The following is a 26,736-nucleotide window of genomic DNA, read 5'->3' on the forward strand; positions in this document are numbered from 1 at the left end:
CAGCACTGGAAGTGGAGGCAGTAATAATTCTAGAAGGTTTAACAGACCTAATCAATATTACAATACTCCGTCCTTCCCAGCTCCTCCGCTCCCTTATTGGCAATATCCGATGTATCACCAAGGACAACCCCAATTCTTCCACAACAGCACCCATCTTTTTTAGACAGAGGTTGGGGCAGAGGAAGGGGGCGGAGAAGAGGAGGGCAAAAGCAAGTGCAGTGGCAGGAGCAACCTCCAAACAACATAGAAACGAGGAGCAAGACAAGAGTTCAGAAGAATTGATAGTAAATCTATCACACAGACCACTTACTGAGACAGAAACAATGGTCCTTAAGAAAGGCCTAGGCTTTGTCCCCACCCCCAAGATTGACAAATTCAGAGATCAATGTGAACTACAGAACTTCTTCAGAAAGGTTCGCCTAAAAGCCTTTTTTCAAGACAGACTTACTGACGATCAGGTTGACACAGGGTTACGAAACCCCTCTACATTTACACCTGGTAACAGTATGATTCCTGTAGAAGTGTTAGCGTTTGAAAAAGCCGTACTCAATGAGTTGGCTAACCCCTACAACAACAAACCGTTTCACAATCTGTCTAAAACAGAACTGGCGACTGCCAGATCTCTGGCTGAGGACGTGACTATCACCATAAAGCTGGCCGACAAAGGCGGTGCCACTGTCATCCAGTCAACTACTGACTATGATACAGAATGTCTAAAACAACTACAAAATATAAAGTACTACACTGCAATAACAGACAACCCCACCAATAGATTGACATCTAAGATTACCAGCATGATCCATGAAGCAGTCACCAACAAATGGATCAATAAAAAAGACGCTGGTTTCTTGATTGCAAGAGAACCTAGAATACCATACTTTTACACACTCCCGAAAATACACAAAGGCATCACACCCACCCCAGGACGCCCTATTGTGTCAGGCATTGACTTACTACTTGAGCCTTTGTCTAAATTCTGTGATCACTTTCTTCAACATTTAGTAAAACAGACGCCATCCTATGTGAGAGACACCACCGACATCCTCCGCATCATAGAGGAAGTACCCAACAGCAATGATATAAATTACCTCATGACCCTTGATGTGGAGGCTCTGTACACGAACATTCCCCATCAAGCTACGCTAGCAGTCTTTGAAACCGCTTTGGGCAAAATAGAATGGACATCCCCGACCCTGATCACTTTCATAGTGGAATGCGCTACGGTAGCATTAACAGAAAACTTTTTTGAGTTGAAAGATCAATTGTATCACCAATCACAAGGTACTTCGATGGGGATTACCTTCTCCCCTAGTGTGGCCTGTTTGTACATGTATCACATAAAAGTCAATTGTGCACTGCGTGGTTGCTTACAAGATCCTGGTCTGTGCCGTGCTCCTGGGTATCACTCCCTGCTTGGAGTGTTGAAATATCACAAAAGCGTAGCAGCCCCAACTCTGTGGGGTGTCTCCCTGGGCACTGGTCTGTGGCTAAATTAACTTTTCACTTGGTTGAAAATAAGTTTGTTTCTCAATCATTTACTTAATGTTCAAGATTGTTTTTATTTTCACAATCATCTTGATGGTTATTCCAAAAAAACTACATTTCCCAAAATGCAATCTGAATGTTTGTTTCAAAGCATCATCTTAATCAGCGTTCCAATGCATTTCGGCATGGCGCCTTCATCAGGGAACATCTAAAATGAAAGATTTATCTGTGTATAATACAAGAACGTTTTTGAAAACCCACTCTTATAATCGCATTATGTTGTGATTTAAAAAAGCCTATCTTAGTGTTTTATCGTGGTGCTGTTGTCTATTAGTGAATGTGGTAGTCTATCAATGTCATCAATGAATCTCAAATATAACATAGTTTGATCTCTCCAGGGATGGATGTTTAAGATGTGTTCTTCCTCGAAGGTGTTCATAAAAATATTGGCATACGTGGGCGCGGCACAGTTGCCCATCGAAGTGCCTGTCTTCTGTAAATACCATGTGTTTTGCCACTTGAAGTAGGAGTGTAAAAGGGTAAATTCCAGGAGTTCCATGAGAAACACCTTCATGCCTTCTTCATATTCGCTGTTTAATAGAGCCTTTTCGACGGACTCTATTCCTGCTTGATGTGGAATTGATGTATATAAAGCTTTTACATCTATGGTGTAAAGTAATGTTGTTTCCTCTTCTGTGATGCTTATTTGGTTAAGTTTGTTAAGAAAATCGGTGGTATCCTTAAGAAATGATCTCATTTTCAAAACACAAGGTTGTAGATAGCTATCCAAAAATTTGCCCACTGGTTCGTGTATGCTTCCTCGTGTCGAAACTATGGGTCGACAGGGTGGATGAATAGGGTCTTTGTGAATTTTTGCCACCACGGATTTTTATCTAAGCACGACGGTAACGTCAACACCTACTAGAATATAATAACCGCATCAACGATCACCAACACGCCGTTTATATTTATCACTTCAGAGTCACACCGCGTAGAGAATTAATCAATGCACTTCGAGTAAAGATATATTTTTTCACAGTCCTAGTTATATTCACTAACCGATAGACTACCACATTCACTAATAGACAACAGCACCACGATAAAACACTAAGATAGGCTTTTTTAAATCACAACATAATGCGATTATAAGAGTGGGTTTTCAAAAACGTTCTTGTATTATACACAGATAAATCTTTCATTTTAGATGTTCCCTGATGAAGGTGCCATGCCGAAATGCATTGGAACGCTGATTAAGATGATGCTTTGAAACAAACATTCAGATTGCATTTTGGGAAATGTAGTTTTTTTGGAATAACCATCAAGATGATTGTGAAAATAAAAACAATCTTGAACATTAAGTAAATGATTGAGAAACAAACTTATTTTCAACCAAGTGAAAAGCTAATTTAGCCACAGACCAGTGCCCAGGGAGACACCCCACAGAGGTGGGGCTGCTACGCTGTTTGTACATGTCACACTTTAAGGATGAGGTAATCAGGAACCCCGACAACCCATATATAAATAATCTGGTACTATGGAAACGATTCATTGACGGTATCCTCATCTTTTGGAAAGGGGACCTGTCTACTTGTGAGAACTTCGTACTATGGGTGAATAATCAAAAGGAATACCTGAGGTTTACTCACACTGTCTCAGCCACTGACATACCGTTCCTTGATCTTAACATCAGACTAGACAATGGTTCATTAAACACCACACTGTATAAAAAACCTGCAGACCGGAATAGCTTATTACTGTATAGTAGCTATCATCCTAAATCACTCAGGAAAAATTTATCTGTGGGCCATTTCCTACGTATTAGACGGAACTGTAGCTCCATTACAGACTATAAATCAGAAGCACAGACTTTGGCTACTAACCTGAGAGAGCGTGGCTACCCAGAACGTCAAATCAGTACTTCCATGAAAAGAGCAAGGAATAACCCACGTGAAGCCCTCCTAGAGGCCAACACTAAGCCCCTTGCCGACACCCTTACCTGTGTGACATCATTCACCCCTGAATCAAACAGAATAAAACACATTGTTAAAAAAACATTGGAACTTACTTAACACGGGTGACCTACAGATTCCTGTCCCTAGATTTGCATTTAGACGCACTAGAAATCTCAAGGATATCTTGATCAACACCCGCCCAAAGCACACACACCACACAGACGAAAGACAACTTTGGGATTTGCCTCCAGTCACCGGCCACTACCCGTGTGGTTCATGTACAGTGTGTCGCTTTACCATTACCACAAAAGAGGTGTCCTTATCGGAAACCTTTCAATGGAAAATGAATAGACACACCAATTGCAATACCACGCACTGTATGTACATGATTACCTGCCCGTGTGGCCTGCAATATGTAGGCATGACATTACGGATGGCTAAAATTCGTATCACAGAGCACAGGAGTAACATCCGATGCCATAGGGTTTCGACCAAGATGTACACACATTTCAAGGACCACAACCATTCCCCTGATTCCATCAAATGGCTTATATTGGAAGCACACCCACAGATCACGCAAAAAGCTCTATACAGGATTGAACAGAGATGGGTGCACAGACTGTCCACTGACAGCAGGGGACTCAATGATGACATTCCCTGGGCCAGTTTAGCTAACTCGTGATTTCCATTGCATAAAAGGATTCTCTGCATGAGTGAGCGATATTAATTACAGGGGAAGTGATTTTCTAATGACCCGAGAATGGTCCAGGATTCCCGCTGTTATCTCGCACACATATCTTTTTGTACTCGAGTGGGCATTTTTGATTACCATCTCAACCCTGAGTGGTTTTAGATAATGTATTAGTTAACTCAACTTTAGTCCAAGATGGAGACCATTTACCTATAATATTCACAATGACTGAGACCAGTCTAAGATGGCCGCCCGTTTTTGGACTCAGTGGTCCTTCTTTATATTACCATCATGAATCACACGTGATACTTACCTCCGCGCATACTGACTGCATAACATCAGATAAGGACACTCAGTGACGAATATGAATGCCATATTTTCACAGGATTGTATTACTAATTGAATTGGGAATATTAGAGTTTACACTTGACTCGATTAACAGTCTTAGATGGCTACTATCCACCCATTCCGCACTATAACGTAGACTAGGCCAAATAAATTGAGAATGTACGAGTTTACACTTGACTCGATCAACAGTCTTAGATGGCTACTATCCATCCATTCCGCATCATAACGAAGACTAGGCCAAGATGGCCGTCGTTATTTACGATGGTTGTCCCTCTTTGAATTTCTGCCATGGATAACATGTGACGCATAGCCCCGCCCACCCCATCCCCGCGGCATCGGCTTGGTGTAACTTGGGACTAGTTTGACAGCTTATTCCACCCGATTCCAGCGGCGAGGGTAGGTGAGCCTGCACACAATCTCTGGATTGCCGGTAAGTGATAGCGGGACTCGTCCGCATGCCCACAGTGTTTGGTGCTATTTTATATTTGCCTCGGGGGGCTGAGATTTCTAGGTGCTCACATGCCCGTTGGTGTGCTGGCACTTTGGGCAGCACCCGAGGTTTGACTACCTACCAAGCGCCTTGTTGGTTTTGTGTCCCTTGTGAGCTTGCCTATGTGCAGGACACACTGAGGGGGTATTGGCGATCCACCCCGTTATCTCCTCTCCTCCTTCATGTTATAACACTGTTCACATGTGAGCACCTACGGATGGATACTGATTCATTCACTTACCAATCCCCATTTATCTTTCTTTATTTTCTTTCGACAGGACACTAACTGTTGGTGTCCATTTTTACCCCGCCGGAAATTGATGAGGCCAAACTATTTAGGCCCTTAGGTGAGCATTTTCACAACAATATGCTCCACTACTGCTTTCCTCGTGTTTTTATGTTGTATTTGGTTTTAAAACACTTAGTGCTTGGTCCTTCCACTATATATAGCACCTAGACACTATAACTGCGTGAGACATCACTTGTATATGCACACCTTCTAATATGTTGTGTGCTACTGTCACTAAGGCGTATAAGGCACATTATGAATGTCGAGTAAACATACAGCTATTATAATATCTGTCCTTTTTCTGATCTAGGTTCTGTGACATCAGTGGGACATTGCCCACTGTATTACGATGTGGGAGGTAGGTTTTCCCCTCTCAATTTGTGTAGATAGCATTTCATACCCTGGTCCTGATGAATTGCCCATGATCTTACTGACAACAGAGGCAAGAAACATTCCGACCAAATGAGAGTAGGACGTAGGCATCTAGGAACTTAACCCCTAGCTTTACGCCACTCTACTGACTTTTAATCAGGCAATTTACCTACCAGAATAAATACAATTCAAGGAATAATTGACCTGTTTTAACTCACTTACACTATAGCTACACTACTGGGGCCCTCACCCCCACTGCACCAAACGGCAGGGACAAAAGATCTCCGACAAAGATCCCCATTTATGGGAGCCCATCAGGCATTGCAGCGCCGGCCCGACGCGGAGCAAGCCCATATGATGAAGCATGACACCTAGCTTGCTGGGTGTGTGAGGGCTCCAGTTCTGAAAAGGGGTCTCCCCCTCTCCCTTTGAATAATAGGATTCACTTATTGATCCTACATATCGAACGTAGTATTCGCTGACCTTATATATCTCCTTACCCTTAGGCACTGCATACCCATCTTTATACACATTGCCCTGGGCACGTATGCTGGACCTAGAAAAAAAGCCCTATTGTCCCTCCTCTTGTTGTTACATAATTCTTGAAGACTGACATTTCGTTTTTTGGGTATCGTTTTTCGCAGGATGGTGTGTCACCGGACCCTTTAAAGCACCACTGGGAAGTGGGAGGTTGTCTCCTGTTCCGGTGCTGGAGGGTGACCTTTTGGGGGGGGGGGAGTCGTGTAGTGCCTAGGGTGTTGAGAGATACCAGCTGCGGTCATGCACTGCTAGGTCTTCGAGACTCAAGTACTATGTAACCTATTAAGTTGGACTCAGGTCTTGTTTGCTGTGTTCTATTTTCTATTTTCTAGAGTTTTGTGTTGTCGTGGGGTTTTTCTGTTTTTCTGTTTGTGTTTGTTTTATTTTATTTTGTAGTTTGTGGAGGAGTGTGATGTGGTCACTGCCTTTTCTGTAACCCGGAAGGGGTAGCGATGGACCGCCCTTTGTATACATATCAGGTGTTAATTGTTTGCTCATTAGGGGTGGGGTTTATTGACTAAATAATAGATGCCTGGTGTGACCAGGATATTGAACAGTCTACTTCCTGTGTCTTGGATTTACTGACCTCGACATAACAACCGTGACATCATGAATAATGTACACACCGGTACGAAGAGCCATACATTATCATGCATGCTATGGCTGCCATTTTTAAATGTTTATAGATGTTACAGAGAATCAGCAGCAAGCACTTTGTTTTAGTTCTGGCCTATGGACAGCTTTAGCTGTTTTATCAATCTTATGCTTTCCACAAAAATCATAATAAAAATATATGTTTGTAGGCGATTGGCATCGACTGCATAGTTGCCCCCAACTTTTTGCTGATGTTTTGACTGGTTTTTGACTCCAGCCAGGCTGTGGCCCTGCTATCCAGGACCCCAGCCTATCTGCTTTCTCTCTAAACCGATGTGAGTAAACTAGATTCATGCCAATTGGATACTGAGGACACCCTGTGAGCCCCTTGTAGATGGTACCCTAGGTACCAAGGGCATGGGTCCCTCAGAGGCCTACCAGGGGCTGAAGCACTTATTGTGCCACCCCTGGGACCGCCATACAAACTGACACCACCAGACCACTACTGTAGTCTGGGTAAGGTGGTGCTTGCACCCCTTACAGGGATATAGGTAGCCTGTATCCCACCTAAGTACAACACATATATCCTCATAAGCCACCCCTAAGGCAAGCCTTGCTAATCCTACAAGGCAGGGTGCTGAGATATGTGTGAGGGGGAACCCCTACCTGAGTAGGGCCCCTCTGCAACTTTCATTAAAACAATTTCGAGGTTGTTTGTAGTGCAACCATACCATATACTCTTAAGCGCATTATAATCAATTGCAGTAGAATGCTATCTTGAGAATGGCTGCACAGAACCATGTCGTGTTTGGTGTCAAACACCTTGGAATCATACCCCCACTCCAGTAACTGGAAGGGGGGTATGATTCCACCCTACTAGAGGGGTGATATGGTAAAAGCGGTTGATTTTAAACACCAATTTAAAAGAGCACACGTAGTACAAAATTGATGCTACCCGCCACCCACACAATTCTGGCAGCCTGTTGCTGGGCAGAACTCCAGCCAAGGCAGCTGGACAATAGGGATCCTGTGGCAGGGAGGTGTCCTCACCTCTCCAGACAGACTATGTGGATTGGAACTGGGTGGGTGCACTTTAGGTTTCCTTCCAAAACTTGCACGTAGGCCCCTTCGGAGCCTACTTCTGCATACACCGCTTCAGACCGGTTCAGGGGCATCCTGTCCCCTGCTGTGGCAGGAAACTCCACAAAGGGGAGAGGGTGTAGCTACCCTTTCCCGCCTGAACTCCCATTGGTGGGCCCTGGTTTAGTCACTCCCCTAAATCCCTGGATAAAGGTGGGTGCAGGCTCCCCAGAGCCTCAGATTAATCTTGGATGAGAACTCTGCTTTAAAGACTTGAACCTTCGACGAGCTGCTGCCCAGCTGACGTAAGAAATCTCCCTTGGGGTAAAGGAGTTACCCCCCTGCTTGGCAGGCACCTGAAACACTGCAACTGACTCGGTTGGCACTCCGCTGCTCCTACGGACTTCGAAGACTGCTGCCTACCCTGAGGTGGGTTCCCAAGCATCCCAGAGGCCAGTGAGTGTGCACAGAAAAGCTGAGCACCGTGGACCCCGTGGGTGCCGAGATACCCAATACCCCAGGCCACGGCCACCTCTTGCACCACACACGAACCCGACAAGTGGGGAAGTTGTGCTTTGGCGTAACGTTAGGCCAACCTCTCAGCATCACCTGTGCCAAAGATCGACACTCCAGCCCGCTCCGGCGACCAGTAGACGCCTCTTTACGCACGCCATTTTGCTGCCTCCCGCGGTCCCTGGTCTCTCGACTGGTGGGCCCTGGCGGAGGTCAATCTTCACTTTAACAAGCTCCCCTGGTTGCTCCAGGCCTGCTCTTCAGTCTCCTCGCTGGAGACCTCACCCAGACCTTGAGGGTCTGCACCGTAGCTGTTTCTTCATCCTTGCGTGGGTTGCGGTCGCCAAGGCTTAGTGGATCCAATCCGGACACTAATACTGCAGCGGCCTTCATCCTTCGTGGGACAGTCGCCCTCCAGCAGCTGGCCTTCCTTGACGCCTTCTGGACTCCGTGGCTGCTGATCCAAGCTGCACCTCTTCGACCCAGAAGCACCCGAGATTGAAGGGCTCTCTCTCCTGAGGCCCCTGGTCACTGGCTAGTGACCCAGACTCTGTCCCCTCTGCTTTCAGGTCCTCTTCTTAAAGATCTTCATCTTCAACCTGCACGACATCGACGACTCTTCTCTCCAGCAGCAGTTCTTCACGTTTTCCCATAGAAAACGAGACATCGCCCCGACACCGAAAACGACCTATGCACCCGGCGTCCCTGGGGTAGGTAACAGTGGTACCTCTGTACTATCGTGGGTGTGGGCCCTCCAAGAGCTTAACTTAAAACTCCTGAACTCGAACTCTTGCTTGAAGTGTCTAGATTCCTGCATTTTCCAACCGCGTCATTCCCATAGGGTTTAACGGGGATTCCTGCCTTAGTTTAACTACTGCACACGTTCCCCGTGGGTCTCCTTCCTCACTACCTTGGGTGGTTTCGTAAGGGGCCAGCGATCCTAAGTGCCCTAGGCACTGCCTGCAGAACTGTTGTGGTTCTTATACCACTTTTTTAATATATGGTTTGGTCCCCCCCTGGGGCCCTGTGATTCCAGTGCTATTTATTGTAACTATTATTGCTTTATTGAATTGTATCTTTACCTTCAGCCTCATAAAGAGACTAGTGGGATTTGTTCTTAGAATAAATACATATATTTTGAATATATACCTGTGTGGACTACTCTTTCATTTGGTCACTCAAGAGGTTATCTATGGTAAAACAATAAGCTTAACACTCCTTCAAGACTTAGCCTGAAGGCTGCTCTCCACAGCTACCACTAGGATAGCTTTCTTTAAAGGTTGTCTTTTAACCTATCACCATAAGAGTCGAATTGGACTGGTGCAAGGTGTCCACTATAACTAGTGGACAGCATATGCCAGGCCAACTTCTCACAATGTTTATATGTAGAGGGGCTTTCGGTCACTCTTTTTTCTCCATTGGCTCTCTTCACAGCGAAAGACACTATTTTGCTCTAGCACATATTCACAAACACCTAGAACGCAGCCCAGGTTAGCTCTAAAACTGCTAGGCCAATCTATGATTTCATATAATTCTTTATTCATTTTTGAGATGCCTGCTTTTTGTAACGGGTCATTTTTCATTTACTTTACTTTTTCAAACATATGCATGCCACCTTAGACAAGTTTAGATTGTATTTATTTTTTACTTTTGCACATTTGTTGTCTACTGTATGGGTTTGCGAAAAAGGAAATAAATAAAAATAATCACAAACTGGCCAACAACAGACCTATTGGCTTTGCTAATGCTTGCTACTATTTGCAGATAGTGTTCACCATCAGCAACAAGCACTGGCAAAGCCAAAAGGTCTGCTAACATATTTCAAATGCAACACCTATAAGCTTTGCCAATTCATGTTTTAATTAAAGGAAGTAGAGAAATTAATTCATTATTAAGGACAAATTAAATACATTCTGTACACGTTGTTGTCTGCTCTTGGAGATGCTTTGTTTGACACAATTCATATTCTAGGAAGACTACTGACAGATAATTCAAGAGATTAGTAATAGGAGACATGAATTAACGGTCTGTGCCTCAAAACACCATCCTCCCAATAATTTATTTGACCTCATATCCAGAGCTATGGGTGCAACAACACTTGAATATTGCCATAACCACCTCATCAGAATAACAGACCGTATTAATGATGCGTTGCATGAAAACGCGGCAGCATCACAGCAACATGTCTACTATGCAGCTGCAGTCATTCCCTGTGCTGGCGCGGTTTAGGCTTCCTTGCATCACAGTGCAAGGGTATATGCGTGATGTCTAGGATAGTGCTCTGGACGTCTATATTTTCAGTACTGAATATTATATTTAGGCCTAGTTTATAACTTCTCTAACGTTGTTTGTGTGATGTACACTTCGGCACACATGTAAAGTTAGAAAAGTTTGGAGAAAAAAAATATTTTCTTCTTTTTTATGCCTAACTCAAGGAGACATTTATTTTGCTCAAAGCTCTGCCTGCAAATGTTAGTAAAAGCGCTTTGTGTTAAAAAAAAAAAACCTGCGTGATAGCATGGGGATGTCCAGGCACCATATATGGGACACCCCTGCGAAGTAGTGCAAAGTAGCACGTAGCGCAAATTTGCACTTTTAAGCATTTTCCAAGGCAAAGCCAGTTTTATGCTGCAAACTAAATCCGATTCCCACTTTGGCCTGGGTTGAATCACTTTTGGTGAATTTGACCTAGTGCTGAGTGTTGATAAATCTGTCCCTTAATATCCTTACTTTCACCCTAAAAAAGAGCTACAGAAGTGCCCGTTTTGACATATACAGCTACCTGAATGCATTACTCCCAACCGACACATGGTCTACACACAGCATCTCCGTCGACACCACTGGTCTGATCGTCACCATCTTGGGCTCCTCCAATTTCCAGGCTGCCACCCTTTAAACATTTTCCTTGTGGGATTTAATCCAAGAGCAAATATTACCTCCCCTCCACGATCAAATAGATAAATCATCAGGAGCAATTTTCTATAACAATGAATTATATGTTGGCCTGCTTATTGCCTGTTTTCCTTCAAGGCTGTAGGTGAACCAATAATGAGCTCAAAAACTGGAAGCCCGTTTTTCTTCTGATATTATATTTGCTGCCTGTTTGCTGGTATTCGATCTGCATCAGTGGGACTCTTTTTTTGGGGAGTTTTATATAGCGCAAACTCAACGCCAAGGTATAAGAGAGCATTACATGAGCACCAGTTGCTTTACAGAAGGACACTTTCATTTTGCTAGGCATGGGAATTTTAAGTGGTTTGCCCACAAACACAGGATTTTGAGCGTCCCTGCCGAGACTCGAACCTGGTTCCCCCGCTTTGGTTGGCCTACTCTAGCCATTAGGCCACATCCTCCCCTCATTTTGCACCATTGTAGCTTTGGTATAACCTCGAACATCAACATGTGTATCAGCAAACACGTGGTTCAGATAGGCAGTTATTTACTGCAAGTTGAGAACAGGAAGAGAATAGGAATAAAATAGTGATTGTTGCAAAGTCATCCTGTGCCCTGGGCACCCCCCAACGTTTTGCCGACTGATGCTGGTGGTAACTGACTTTGACTGACTCTGGGCTGTGCCTAACCAGGCCCAGAGCTATGCTGAAAGAAACACATTAGAATACAGTTAATACACCTACATACACTAGGGTACACAATGGTATGGTGGGGTACCCCTGTGATTGGCATGACCTACCCTATGCGCCCTTAGTATATAATAGGGCAGGGGATTGAAACTACCTAAAAGTCCCCAGTAGCCTGGGGCATGGCAGTTTAGAGGCCAGCAGCCTTTTTCTGCACTTGCATGTGTGCACTGCTGAGGTCTGAGGTCAGTTTAAAATCAGCCCTGGGTGCAAGGACTGCTTTTAAAAAGGAAATTGTGCCCAAACTCGACTTTGGTGTTTGGGGCACTTAAAAGTGGATAACCTACAATGTTTTGGCATATTAGGGACCCCCAGGGTAAATGAGTTTTTATATGCCTGGGTAAAGTGAAATTTCACATTTCACTCCCCACATTGTAGTACAGTGCTACTAAAATTTGATGTTGATGCTAGGAGCACTGTAAAGGAAAAATCTGCAATCTTTCTACAGATTCAGAACCCCTAAAGCCTCCCCTAGTTGCACATGGGGTGGGGTTCCTGTAGCTATAAGGCAAGTACTTATAAAATATGTTTTTGTAAGTCCTGGTGCTGGAAATATTGCCCAAGTCATTTTCCCATTGCAAATCCCTTGTTACATAGGTAACATGGGAGAAAGTTATTGATTAATAACTATTGATAGGAGAGGACTAGAAATGCTATTCAAAGACTTCACAAAATGGTATTAACAAATCCAACAATATCATATTGTTGAATTTCTCCTGAAGTGTACATACAAGAAGTTATAAGACTTTCTTGTTTGTGAGTCCAAATTCAGCCTTCCAGTGGTCTGCACTGATTGGTCAGAGTTAAGTGGATTAGCCAAGCTGCCTTGAAGAGGTAATAAAAAGCCCCTGGGGTTAACCAGCTCTGCTGGGAGGGCAATGTGCTGTTCAATAGGAATGCCAGGCCAGGGGGAGGAGGCGTAAACCATGGGCTTCAAAGGCAGAGGCATGGCCACAGTGTCAGTTTCCACTTTACACTTTTGACCCCCACCAGACCCAGGATTAGAGAAGGTATGTGCATATGGTAGGGGGGGGGGGAGTCTATGGAAATAAACCATCCTAGGGGGTGTGTTTAGCTAGCTCTTACCTCCTTGCTGGAAAATCAGCCATTATGGATTTGGAAGATTTGATGCACTCTGGGACAAAATAATGCCACACTCTACAGGATGTGGTCATAACTTTGAGGAGTGACCCTGCTCCCATTGGTCAGAAGTGACCTCCTGCATGACCCAGGGAACTTGGAATAAGTATCTGAGAGGGGCAGAGCCCTTCAGATCTGCTGCTTGAAACTTAATGAAGCAAGAACTGCCCTGCTGAGAAGTTTTGCTGTGCAAAGATTTCTAAGGCCTGTCCTCTGGAAACTGCACCATCTGAAACTACAGCCCTGTGGATTATTTTGCTGAAAAAGAACTAAAGAGTGGACTCCCTGAAAGCTACAGGTTAAAAGAGCTCAACTCAAACATCCCCAACTATATCTACACATTGGAGACCCATCAGTGGATTTGTAAGGGTTTTGTACCAGTGGATTGTGGGAACTGACGTTCTTAACTTTCAAGGACCATCTTAGAGCTTCCAGACCCATGGAGTAAGGTTGAGACACTTTGGGATCCCTTGAGGAACTTCAGGAAGAAGTTCAAGAAGTTTCGAGAACTTTGGAGCAACTTTGAAAAAAAGCTCCATAGAGGGACCGACTCAACCTGTTCAGCCAGGCCGCCTGCCTTCAACCGCGAACCGGCCAAGCCATCCAGGTTCGTCCCACTATAAGCTCCATCGAATCAACTTCCAGAGATTGACCGGGACTAGAGAAAATCTAAAGCCGGCCAACCCTCACCGGATCCGGCTACATGAGGATCATCGAGAGACCCCGTGAGAAAAAGCTCCAGAAAAGTTTCTAAGTCCACTCGTAGAAAAGGTGACCAGGAGCAACCCCGAGAGCCAAGCCGCCTGTCTTCAATCGTGTGTCGGCCTGGATTCCTGGGTTGTCCTGCTGAAGCAAACTTGAAATATTTTATAAGTCCGCACCAGGGAAGTTGACTGGGACCTCGTCACAAGTCAAGCCGGCAAACCCTCACCGGATCCAGACTGGCTAGGGGCTTTGAGGACCCTCGGCAAAAAGCTCCAGAAAAGTTTCTAAGTGTGAAGGTAGAAACTGAGACCGGGATCTGCCGGGAGCTGTAGCCGCTTAGGGCTCCATCGCGCCTGGCCTGAAACTTTGACTTTGGTCCGGTCTATCGCGAGCAGGTATCACAATATGGTGCAATAATCTTCTAAGTGCTATATTTTATTAAATCTTTGAAAATTCATATCTCCGGTTCCCTACATTGGATTTTTGTTGTTTTGGTGTCATTTTAAAAATAAAAATATTTCCTATTTTACAAAAGTGGTGTTGGAGTTTTATTATGTGTTGTGTCTTCATTATTTACTGAAATGGGGTTTTTAAATGCTTTACATACCTGTCTTTGAAGTTAAGCCTGTCTGCTCACAGCCACGTTACCAAGGGTTGAGCATAGGAATACTCTTCTAAGACCTATGCTGAGTCCTATCATGTGTTAGTGGCCTTATTGCCAGTGGCAGACCTACATTTGCCCCTACCAATAACCCACTTTCCAACAGTGATAGAATAGGAAAAACTCTCAGAGCTTACCCCAGACCATACCTTCCATCTACGTAGCCTATTCTTCTCTTCACACCTCTCCATAAGTATGTTTTACTTGATTTTAATTGTGTTGCAAGCGACAAGCCATCACAAGGGCGCCACAAAGGCACCGAAGAGGTGCAGAAGGGATATCACTTAACCAACCAGAAGGATCAGTAGCAGGTAAAGGGTGACTAGTGTTATGAGTGGTTAACAAGCCTTTTCATGCACTTTCCTGACACCTTTCCTTTGGGTCTAAGACAGTACAAAATGCCCGAGCCCCCTGGCATGCGCCCTTATTATAACCAAAGGTCCTCCTCATGTTTCCTAGGGGAGAGACAACATCGTCCCTTCTTTAATGCTAACTCCCGCCTACCCAGCATAAGTTTGCGTACTTCTGAAGTGCATAGACCCAACAGATAAACAAGTTAGATCTCTATAAGTTACCTCAGTGTGGAACATAAGCCCAAAGCCAAATTGATATTGGATCAGAGGACGGGTTCATCCATGGCACTGCTTATGCCTATGCCAGGGCCAAATGACCATTCCTCTCAGCCCAGAAATGATAATTCCTAATAACGATACTTGGAAGATAGAAACCTCACACCAAGATATTTTTAGTGAAGCAGCAGATTATTTGAAGGCATCCCAGGGCAGATTTACAACCCACCTGTGCCACCAGTACTTTAATTTGTATGACGTACTGGATGCGCATTTCACTTCTCCATATTTACAAGGAGAGGAAAACCCACCGTGCGTGACTTTTCCTCTCCTTGTAAATATGGCCCCTTCACACGCAGCACTTTGCGTGGAAGGGACGTTCCATGGGTGTTGCTATGGGTGTTCCCACGCAACACCCATGGAACAAGGCACATTTCCAGATTTACGAGCAATCGTAAATCTGGAAATGTGTGTCAATGCTACGCCTCCCCAGGGGAGGCGTAGCGAGGTGCAACGAGGAGAAATGTTTCCATTTCTCCTCCTTTTTTCCTCTTTCAAAGCGTGCTTCATTCTACAGCATGCATTGAAAAAGGAAAATCCCTGTAGTGATTTTTTGTGTGCAGGGAGGTGCCCCTTCCTGCACAAAAACAATCACCTCATGACGCAGGCATCCTTGCACCATGGTGCAAGGGAGCCTGTGCCGGCGCATGGCTGCAGTTTGGGTGCCAGTGCAGGGGAGAGTACAGGAATGCAACATATTATTGTAAATATGTCGCATTCCTGTGCTTCGGAAGTGCCGCAGCATGGCGCAGCCAAAGGGCTTGCGTTGATGCTCTGCGGCACTTCCTTGTAGATTTGCCCCATCGTTTCTAACTGAAGTAGCAATCCATAATGCATTCCATGCATGACACAGTTAAGAAGAACCTTGGAAGAACCCGCCTGAGGAAGTAATCAGCTCTCAGGAGCAGGCTCTGCTGATAAGGATGCTCCTGACCTTTCTTTTATCACAAAAAAAGAACAGAAAAAAGCTCAGGAAGCTAAATATAAAGCTTGGGTTTGAATCCAGGTACAGGTTGATAAAATGCCAACCGAGAAGCGCTAAAGATGGTCCGATTTTTCAATGAGAAGGGAAAAATAAGAAAACTTCGAACATACAATCATGTCAGGAGAATTTACTGGACGCTTGGCCCCCGAGACGACCCCACAGACAGCTGTTTAGAAAAAAAAATCAGCTATGCTTACTCGAGGCGTAAATAAACAAGCATTTGCAATGCAATCGGTCTCGGCTTTGGGACCTTATAAGTATTTAGCCATGCAGCACATTATACTGGGTATTGCAACATCTACTGTTTTTTAACGTGGCATTCTTCCCAAAGTTGTGGGTTGCTTCAGGCAACATAATTAAGGGGAAAATGAAGAATGAAAAAGGTATTATTTTCTTTTACCTGTTCAAAATGTCGAGGGTCATCGGTGATGGAATGTATCAGATAGGGCAAGCTGAGAGTGTGCGTGAGAGAGCTTTAGCGAGAGTGTGTGTCTGTGAGGGTGAAACTGTGTGAGAGAAGGGAGGGGTGTCTGAAAGCATGTGCAAGAGAAATGTGTGTTTGAGTATAAATTGGGTGCGTGCGTTTGAGAGCAAATGTGTGCATGAGAATGTGTTTGATAAACAACTTAAGAAGCAGTTCATATATAGGTCTGTTTGGGAAACTGTGGTGTCCGAGAAAGAGAAAGTGTGTGTGAGTGTGTGTGTGTGTGTGAGAGAGAGGGAGGGCGCCAGAGAGGTGAAATTTATAGTAGTGCAGCAAAAAACTAGGCAAAAGCAGGAGAGAGCAATGCAGCAACCCGGTAGCGCTGGGCAATCTGAAACTTTGCCTTTGAGCCTTTGGAGGAGGTTGATTTGAAGTTTGTCACTTTTAAGGTTGTTTTTTTGGTGGCTATTACTTCTGCTCGTCGCCTGGGGGAGCTGGGGGCTTTGATGGCTCGGGAGCCTTTTCTTTCTTTTTCTGCGGATGGGGTTGTTCTCCGTTTGGATTCCTCTTTTGTTCCCAAGGTTTCCTCTCAATTTCATCGTTCTCAGGAGTTGGTTTGCCTGCTCTGTGTTCTGCTCAGGTGGATGAGGACTACCTTCACTGGTCCTTGCTGGATGTTTGCCGGGCCTTGAAGGTCTATGTGGACCGTACCTGTCCCTTTCGGCGTTCTGACTCCCTGTTTGTGTCCTTTGGGGTGGTCTCCAGGGGTTGCCGTGCTACCACTTCCTCTATTGGTCGTTGGTTGAAGCAGGTTATTATGTTGGCCTATTCCCTTGCGGGCTCTCCTCCTCCGGCTGGGGTTCAGGGGCGTTCTACGCGGGGGTGGCTGCTTCCTGGGCGGAGGTTCGTGGTGTGTCTCTTTCTGAGATTTGTCGGGCCGCTACTTGGGCCTCTGCTAATACCTTTGTTCGGCATTACCGGATTCAGAATGTTCTGGGGGATGACGCGAACTTTGGTTTGGGGGTCCTGATTTCACCCTTTGTTTCTTTGCAACTGTGCTGTTTTCTAATAAATTGCTGGGTTTGCTATGGCTCTGTGTCCTGGTGGTTTGTTGGGGGATGATGGCCGGTTGCTGCTTGGGTATTCTCACTTGTTAGTATGAAGGGGACGAGGACAGGAGGGACCTGGGGGTAATGTCCTATTACTTACCGGTAATCTTCATTACTCCGGGTCCCGTTGTCCTCGTCCCCTTCATACCATCCCTCCCTCCCGGGCTTTCCGGCCCTCATCTGGGGCTTGGTTGTTCAGGAGGCATGCTGGGTACTGTACCCTTATGTACTCCCAGTGAGGAGGGGGAGGGGTGTACCAGCATTCCTGCTTTTCTTTTTTCTGTCGTGAGATAGAACAAGATTATCTCACTTGTTAGTATGAAGGGGACGAGGACAACGGGACCCGGAGTAATGAAGATTACCGGTAAGTAATAGGACATTACTCACTGCTGCATGCTGCACGCAGCACACTGCTGCACGCAGCACACTGCTGCACGCCGCACACTGCTGCACGCCACACATTGCTGCACACCGCACACTTCTGCATGCCTCACACTGCTACACGAAACACTGCTGCACGCCACACACTGCTGCACGCTGCACACTGCTGCACGCCACACACTGCTGCACGCCACACACTGCTGCACGCCGCACACTGCTGCACTCCACACACTGCTTTTATGCGAGTTTATGCTACTGACATTGTAAATGACAATGCCTTTTATTTGTTTTAAAACCAAACCATAAATTAAAGGCATTGTAATTTTACAATGCCAATAGCTCACACTCTTATAAATGCGAGACCTATTGCATTGCAAATGCTTGTTATTATTTTCAATGGATTAACTATCTAATAAATTTCAACTTTCCAGTTTTGTAATGAAATAATACCACTGAAATACATAGGAACAATCAGGATTATTCAAAATATGCAAAGATAGTAGTCATGCTGAATTTAACCGTGTTCATTATTTGTTGTTAAGGCTTTTTGGCTGTCATACAGCAGAAACAGGCCCCATGAATCTGATGCCAGGCCGGCTTCAGCGTTACACACTGGGCTCTGCTCTAGCGGCTGTGGTTTTTACCATCATGCAAACAGCCAGAAGCTCCATTTCCTGCTTCACTCCCTTTCTTCGACAGAAAGCAGTTCGTTATGTGTTCCGGGGGAAAAACAGCCGAAAGGACAATTAAGAAACGAATATCTCAAACGATAGCTGTCGGTTTTAAAAGCATCTTTATTTTATTCTATCTAAAGGTTAATTTGTTTATAGGTAGGAAGGCAAACACGATTCTTAAGTCTGCCAAGGGGAAGTAAATATTCTGCAATCTGCTGCAAAGAAAGCTACCGGCCACATTTAGCTATGGAAGGAACATAGGAATATGTAAGAAGCTAGTAAGGAAAAAAAGGAGCCGACAGAACGAAAGTACTGGAAAATTGTGCATGGCAGAGGAGTAAAAATTAATCATTATTATGTGCCAGTCGGATCCATGTCATATGAGTAGGGTGACCAGATTCTCAAAACAAACAAGCATTTGCAATGCAATAGGTCTCGCATTTATACGAGTTTGAGCTATTGGCATTGTAAATGACAGTGCCTTTTATTTATGTTTTAAAACAATTAAACTTAAATAAAAAGCATTGTCATTTACAATGCCAATAGCTCAAACTCGTATAAATGCGAAACCTATTGCATTGCAAATGCTTGTTTGTTTATCGCAAACAGTAAATATCTGGGCTCTAGAACTTCTAACGCGACACCAGATGCAGCTCACGTCTGCAAAAAGTTTGCTAAGCAAAGGGGGTCATAAACCCCCCGCCCCCCACTACACTTCAAAAGCAAAGACAAGGAATTCTTCGGGTCGAGCAAAGGGATCCCATAAAACTTGTGCTTATCTCAAGGAAGCACATTCCTCAAGACAAGCAGAACAGAGCAGGGAGTCCTCAGCAACAACAAAGATCGTTCGTTTACTATTACCAGGGCTCTCAGAGTGAGTCCAGCCTCTTTCCCAGGAGAAGAGCACGTGCAGCCCTTTCACCCAGGTCAGGTGACTAGAGCCGACAAATAATTCAGAGTGGCTAGTAGAAATAAATGCACCATTAACTGCACGATAGATGGTAAAATACAATACTAGTAACTGGAAAACCAAAGCTTCTGCCGTTTTGAGCCAAATATGTTAAACTCTAACCCTGTCACCAGCCTTACCCCCTTAGTATTGCTGTTTCGTGGCAGCTAAATGTCCAAAACACGAAAACGAAAAATTTCCAGTCTAATTGCACCATAAACCAAAGGCTGTGACTAAAAGCCTGCTGGCTGGTCTACAAATTTATTTTTAGTACCAACTTTATGAGTGGGAAGACAGGCGATGCACAAAGAAAGAGCCGAGCAGCAGAGTGAGAGCATAAAATGTTTTCGTTTCCATATCTTTCTAAGTTGACAATTTCCACAGCCTGAGTTGAAGGGACAGTGTATTGAGAAATAGCACGCATGCTTGCGAGTACCCGCCTGGCGCGATTGGAATAATTTTTGTCACTATTTAAAAAGAAAAAAGCTGCATCCATGAATGTTTTGGTCATTTAAAATATAATCTACAGAAGTATGGTGGCTATGTTTAAGTGCCAATTGCATATGCTTGCAAATAAAAAAAAAAAATTCCCATAGGGTAAGCCTGCCTGCCATTGGCTATGCTAATGTTTGTTAATAGTGGTGTTTTTCTTTGTGTGACGGTATTTTGTGTTACGGACGGTGTTGTTTGGTCTTGTGCCTCCTTTTGTGATGGTGTTTGTGCACTGTGTTGTGTTACTGTGGTGATATATTGTTGACTGAGGTTGCAATGCGTCGCGGTATTGAATTGTGTTGGCAAGTTATTGGCTCACACATCGTCGTGGAAACGTGAAAGTTTAGTTTATAACTAAAACAAGTAGGAAGGGGGTGGCAAATGGTGTGCACGTTTGCGGCCGCTTTGATGTCCTCAGTGGCCGCGCGGCTCACTGAGGACATCAAAGCGGCCGTGAAAGTGATCAGGCAGTGCTTTTCAGGCTGCCAAATGGTGTGCGCGCCCGGCACACATGCACTGTATTTGGAGGCCTGAAAAGCACTAGTTTGCACTTCCAGATCCCCCTTTTACAAAAGCTCTCGTGAGAGCAGCGCTAAAGCGCTGGCTCAGGCGAGACCTAAAAATGGGGACAGGTCATAGACATAGAAGTAGGACTACGGTTTGCAGTAACCATCGACATAAAAGTAGAACTATTTGACAGCTGTCAGACATAGAAAAAGGACTGCAATGACAGCTCCCTCCTCAGACCGAGATGAAGCATTACAGACAACAAATCCGCGGTCTTTTATTGGCTCCCCTCTCCTTTACACAGGAGCATTAGTACTTTTTATTACATTTACACTTATAAGGACTATAGCATATATTTGCCAAAAATCAATAAAACATCCCACGCTAGCAAACACCAGATTTACTAGCTTTATCAATGCTCGTTTCTATAGCTGCGCGTCAGCACCACGTAAAGTACAACTCACCAATGTTGCTTAATTGCTCACGACAGAAAAGCATGGGAGGTAAACTGCGGAAAGCTAAATTGCCAAATGGCAGCCATGGACCAATGTAAGAAAAACACTTCTCTCCAGGTATTACTGCCTTAGGGTCTTAAGGGTCGCAAAGGCTGGCCGACCACACAGTCCTCCCACATTTGCGTGGTCACTGCTGGGATGTCATGTTACCTTACTGGGGTATGTATAGTGCACTCTAGCCATTGGTATCATCTCATAGTGCAATAGTGTGAAGCCTGAGCAAAAAGCAGCGCTGCTCGCCTCTCCCATAGGCGTTAACCCTGCTCCTTTAAGTCCTTTCCAGCTAAACAGTTTGCCGTGATCTGAAAGGTCAGTCAAAAGGTCAAGGCATAGCTTTGATATGGAGAACACAGAGCATGCATCAATTGGTTATGAATAAAACATGAAATGAGCAATGCATTAATCCTTGCACGGTATGCATAAGGGCTACTGAAAAGATTGTATGGCTATGAAAACAAGCATACAGGACGAAGAAATATTGTTTTATCCAAAGTAGAAACTTTGACATAGGTGGCGCTGTGTGTAAAATGTCTCTCTTCAAAGGATTTCCCTTCTTGCTACAGCGCTCACCTCAGTGTCGACACATGCCGTAAACAGTGCAAAGAGAGCATGCGCGCGCATGCTCAACTGGAACAATGAAAAACAGGGACATTTCTTTGTTTAACCTGGACACTGTTTGAAAACAGGGACATTTGAGTCACTTGGAGAAACGTGTCGGGACACGGGGACACTTCTCCAAAAACGGGGAGCGTCCTGGGAAAACGGGGACGTCTGGTCACCCTACATATGAGACAACAACTAGTTTTGCATCTAAGCCTACAAGGCCTAGCTCGGATAAAAGTCTTGGCTAAAACACCAGAACCGGCGAATGTATCTTGAATCATATGAGTACACTTTGAAAGGAACACAAGTCCTACCAATGGCAGGCAAGAAGTGGAGAGATGTGTCAACTAATCAAAATAAAATGAGTCTAGAAAAAAAATGAAGCGAGATCTAGACAGAAGTGATTACAACAGAAATAATTAAATATTAGAATAAGTGAAGCTAGAGAAATGGAAGGAAAACTGACACTTTGAAACCCATCCCCTTCCAACCAGACACAACAATATAAATGTTCTAACTCACCTTTCTCTTTGATTCATTTAACCATAGCTGCACGTGACATGGTAAGGGTACAGGCATGGTTATCATGCACAACATCATAGTCCTTACTTTATAGATCACACAGCAGTTCAACATGCATCCAACCAAGTTGGATGGTGTAGCGTGCTACCCACCCGCTAATGCACTTCAGCTCCTTGTCACATATATGAACTGGTGTATGAATGCAACTACAGTACAGGACCTACTAATAAACTTGGTGAATAGATTATCACTTTTGATGCAGTGTTACTACCGCCTGATTCTTCTTCTCTGATCTTTTACTGTAAAGCTCATAGGAATGGGTACAGAAGAAGGTGGAGAGCCCTCTTGACCCTCTCCAATCAGATGCAAAAGCAGCAAGTTACTCTTCTGGTGACTGGTCCACAATGGAAATGAGCTCTTCTTCATGAGGTTGCATTATTTAAGAAAATCCACTTTTGCACCAGTGTATAGCCAAGTCATAACCGTTTCATGAGAATGTGAGTGGGAGATGAACAGTATAGAGCAAGAAACCACAGTTTGGACCCTTCTTTCCACTGGCAATTCAACTCTTGGAACCTCACGCTGTAGTTTTTAGCTTCAACTGTTTTCCAATCAAAAATTAAATACTCAAATATGGACTCATTCACAGGGAAAAAGAGTGGCAAAGTGATGCTTCACTTGGTGGGGTCAATTATCTTTGCACAGGCCATAAATTAAGGAGCTTTGTAATGTCCATCCCCTGAAACAAGCCAGTGAAATATGGGGAAATTAATAATTTTGTTTAAATGTTTAAAGTCTTTTCACAGTAATTGTTTTCCTAGTTCAAGGCTCAGAAAGAAGTTGCTATTTAGAGATGTCTGCACCAAGGAACTAACTGGTTAGATGCGTCACCCGAAGGAGACAGATTTGAGTGATGAAGGATCCAGTCAATCCTTAATCCTTCTAGGATGACAAACGAAGTACAACTGATTTCTGAAATGATGACAGTGTTTGAGACTTCTGTGATAAGGGATATAAATCCCATCAGTGCATCATCTAGAGCTGAAGGGAAATGGAAAATCCTTTAATACCTGGTAAAAGTGCTGCATCTAAGGAAAAATCCTCAGGTGTAATTTATTTAGCCATAGGAAGAGTCTTGTGAAGGATATTCCTCCTGTGGCTTCGTCTCCAGATTTTGTACTTAGTCCATAAACTGGAGAACTTCCAACCCGGTTGTAAAATGGTGACTTGATTTCTATTAAGGTCCCTTGTTTGATACCACATAATACTTTATTACTTCCTTTCTCTTTGATCTGTTTTGCTTGATCCATTGCTTTACTTCAACAACAAACAAATTATTGGATTACCTGGTGGGCACCACTAACGTTTTCTTTATTTGCTCTTTCTTTTCAGACATGCTCAGATCCAAAATCCAAACCTCTTTTCTTCACAGAGAAGATAATGGAATCTTCTGTCAAATACATCAACAAAAAGTTTCCTAATATTGATGTTCGAAGCAGCACTGTAAGTGATACACCTACTTTCTTATAATAAGTTTGTTTATACAGCCAAGTGAACCTCAAACCATCCTTCACTGCACCATGGAATACCAGCGCCCTGCCTTTCGTTCTAAAAGGGGACCACCAGGAAGACGCCTACAATAGGACAGGGAGTGCACTGAGACTGAGAAAGGGAGTGCATAGATCTAATTTCAGGACGTGCTTTGATCATAGCACTGGGCGCTATGGCTCTAATTAGGAGTGGCCTCTTAATTCCAATTTAGTCAATAATGGCAGTTTCTGGCCCCATTGAAATTAGGGAAATTAGGGAATCCCATGGGTCTGTTTACTTTCACCCACTCACTGTGACAGGGGAAAGCCATTACGCACATAGAGTTAAAACTGTATTGATTTACATACTGAGAAACACTGGCAGTGGGACTGAGGAAAATGAACACGAACACCTGGACAGGAAATCACACGCCCAAAGGGATAGAAAGACATTGACATGCAGAAGGATGATGAGAGTGACTGTTTTCGTGAGACTGAAACACAAATACACACCCCTCCCACTACTCACTACCTATGTATACCTTAACTGTAACACACGTTTTTCTGATCACATTAGGGTTTGGTGGAAGGCTTTAGATGTAACATTCATTTGCATGGTTCAATATTGGAATAAGGATGCACATGCACAGAAACCTCACAGATAATCAGAATCAAACACGGTTCCTCTGTATCCAAAACTAGGAGATTGGGGGAAGGTTACATCAATTCAGCAACAGAAGCAATAGGACTTTGTGTCAGAATGTAGTAGACAGAAATGTTGTCTGATATAAATATTGTAAAAGTATCACTCCAATGGTTGTAGAATTTCAATTATTAACTCATATGGGGCAATATTTTTGTATATATTAATTAGGCCATGATCTTTTACCATTCCATAACCCTCGGATATGACTAATTTAGCACACCTGGGAGCGGAGGACTGAACTGCCACATTCCTCCTTATTGTTTGACCCAAGATGACCAAACCCACCTTGCCAAGCATGCATGGAACTATTTGCGACAAGGTGCACAGTCTGACTCATTTTTTCGTCATTTTACCACAGTGTATTATATTGTCCACCCTTGGTATTTAACCAATGTAATCGTTGGCTTTATGTTGTTCTACCATGGAAACCATCTAATGTGTAAAATACAATCCTGGAGCTTTGTAAAATCCTGTTAATAGTTCTCTGTGTCCTCAGTCAATTTGTAACTCATTCTACAAGGGTCAGTTGGCTCTAGCTGTGGATTGGAGTTTCCAGGACCTATTGGTTTTAGAGGACCTTCTATTAAAGAACCTCTGTGTGGAGGTGGAGTGGGGGGCTGTAGCCGGCTGCTGTTGGGTGAGGGGCTGTTTTAAAAAAAAAAGATTATGCAGATGGTGGTAGTGTACTGATTAATGTCAAGCACTGCAAATAACTATGCACCAAAATCCCAGTATGCAGAATCACATAATTCCATACGTACTTATTTTCTGCCACCGTCACTATCGGCATAACTGATTTTAACCTAAACAGACAAATTTACAAAATAAATTGAAAATGTAAAACTTTTACAAGAAAGCATTAAAATGTGTTTTAAAAAATAACCAAACTACAAAGTTATGCTGTGACAGAAAAAATGGTACATACGTTTCAACAGCACAATTTGTTTGACTGTTGATGCAACATAATTAATTTCGCTAACCAGGCGTATGATAATAATTCCAGGGCTCTGCCACTTTCTTACCTGACTCCCAACCCATGGCTCATCCTACCCCTCGTAATTCACTAACTATACAGAAAATATTGGTCCTTAGTTAGTAAACTAGTGTGTGTTAAGTAAGCTTGATCTTGATTATGGTTTGGGCTGGGTTTGCATCTGGTTGTAGACGAGTTTGGTTATTAGAAAATAGAAGACGGGCCTGTGTAAGGGATGGTATAAGAAGAACCTTAGGAAGAAATCATGTTAAAAGTGTGTGGCATGCAGTGACGAGGGGTATTGGGTATGGGTGGGCAACACAACCTCCTCTACTCATGTATTGGGTGAGAAGCTAAAATCCAGAGACACATACATAGTAAAGTGGTTAAAGGTTGTTGGGACTGGGCCTATAGGGAAGGGAAGAATATTGTGTTAGCATTAAGGAATGAAGCAGTTGTCATTATGAAAGGAACTTGACTTACCATTCACCCCAGCAGCCACTTCATGTACCCAAGATCTGCTTGTTATCCTGGGTTAGCACTAGACAAAAAGGCACTTATTTAGTAATATTACCACCAACAACAGTAACTGCACTTGTAAAAAAAAGTAATATTGAAAGAATGTCAAATTATTCCTAACCAAGGTAATACTTTGAATGATTTATTTCTATATGTTAAAAATCTAAATATTCACAAATTCAAAGGAAGAAATATTTAAAATGGGAGAAAATGGCTAGGAAAGGATAAAAAAAACAATGAATAATGAAACGAAAACAGATATTAGGAGAGGACAAATGTCAAAGGGGGGCAAAGTGAAGGTTGAAACACTAACAAAATATCGACCAAGGAAAAGGACAAAACCAAAGGCGCTAGAAGGAAAGAGGGTAAGGTAAAGAAGGGAATGTAAAAGGACACAAACGGAGGTATTTGGTGTAAAGAAACATCCAAATAGATAACAAGGGAAGATAAGAAAAATCCAATAAAGAAAATATCGGAGTCCATGTTGTAAAAGATAAAGGTGAGAATAATACATCCATAATCAAGGAACAATAAAAAAAAACATGACTTACAACCAACTGGCACTGAAGTGGCGGATGCGGTCGCAGGGCTGTCATTACAATTTCCCTTTCTCTTTCCTTTGCCCTTGCCCTTTGTCTTCTTTGATTGTCCTGTAAGGAGGAAAGACAAAAGAAGACACTTATTAGTAGCACCAGTTGCTGAAACCACACTTAGAAATTAA

General features: G+C 43.7%; 1 protein-coding gene across 1 annotated transcript in view; it reads left to right on the plus strand.

Moving 5' to 3' along the window:
• NCKAP1L (NCK associated protein 1 like) overlaps positions 1-26,736 on the plus strand; it is a 1,693,457-nt gene that overhangs the window by 70,413 nt on the left and 1,596,308 nt on the right. Inside the window, exon 2 of the mRNA XM_085654768.1 lies at positions 23,681-23,791. Coding sequence (XP_085510894.1) covers positions 23,681-23,791 — 111 coding nt within the window. The remainder of the gene's footprint in view (positions 1-23,680; positions 23,792-26,736) is intronic.

Source organism: Triturus cristatus, chromosome 4_1, assembly GCF_964204655.1.
Source record: "Triturus cristatus chromosome 4_1, aTriCri1.1, whole genome shotgun sequence".
NCBI lineage: Eukaryota > Metazoa > Chordata > Amphibia > Caudata > Salamandridae > Triturus > Triturus cristatus.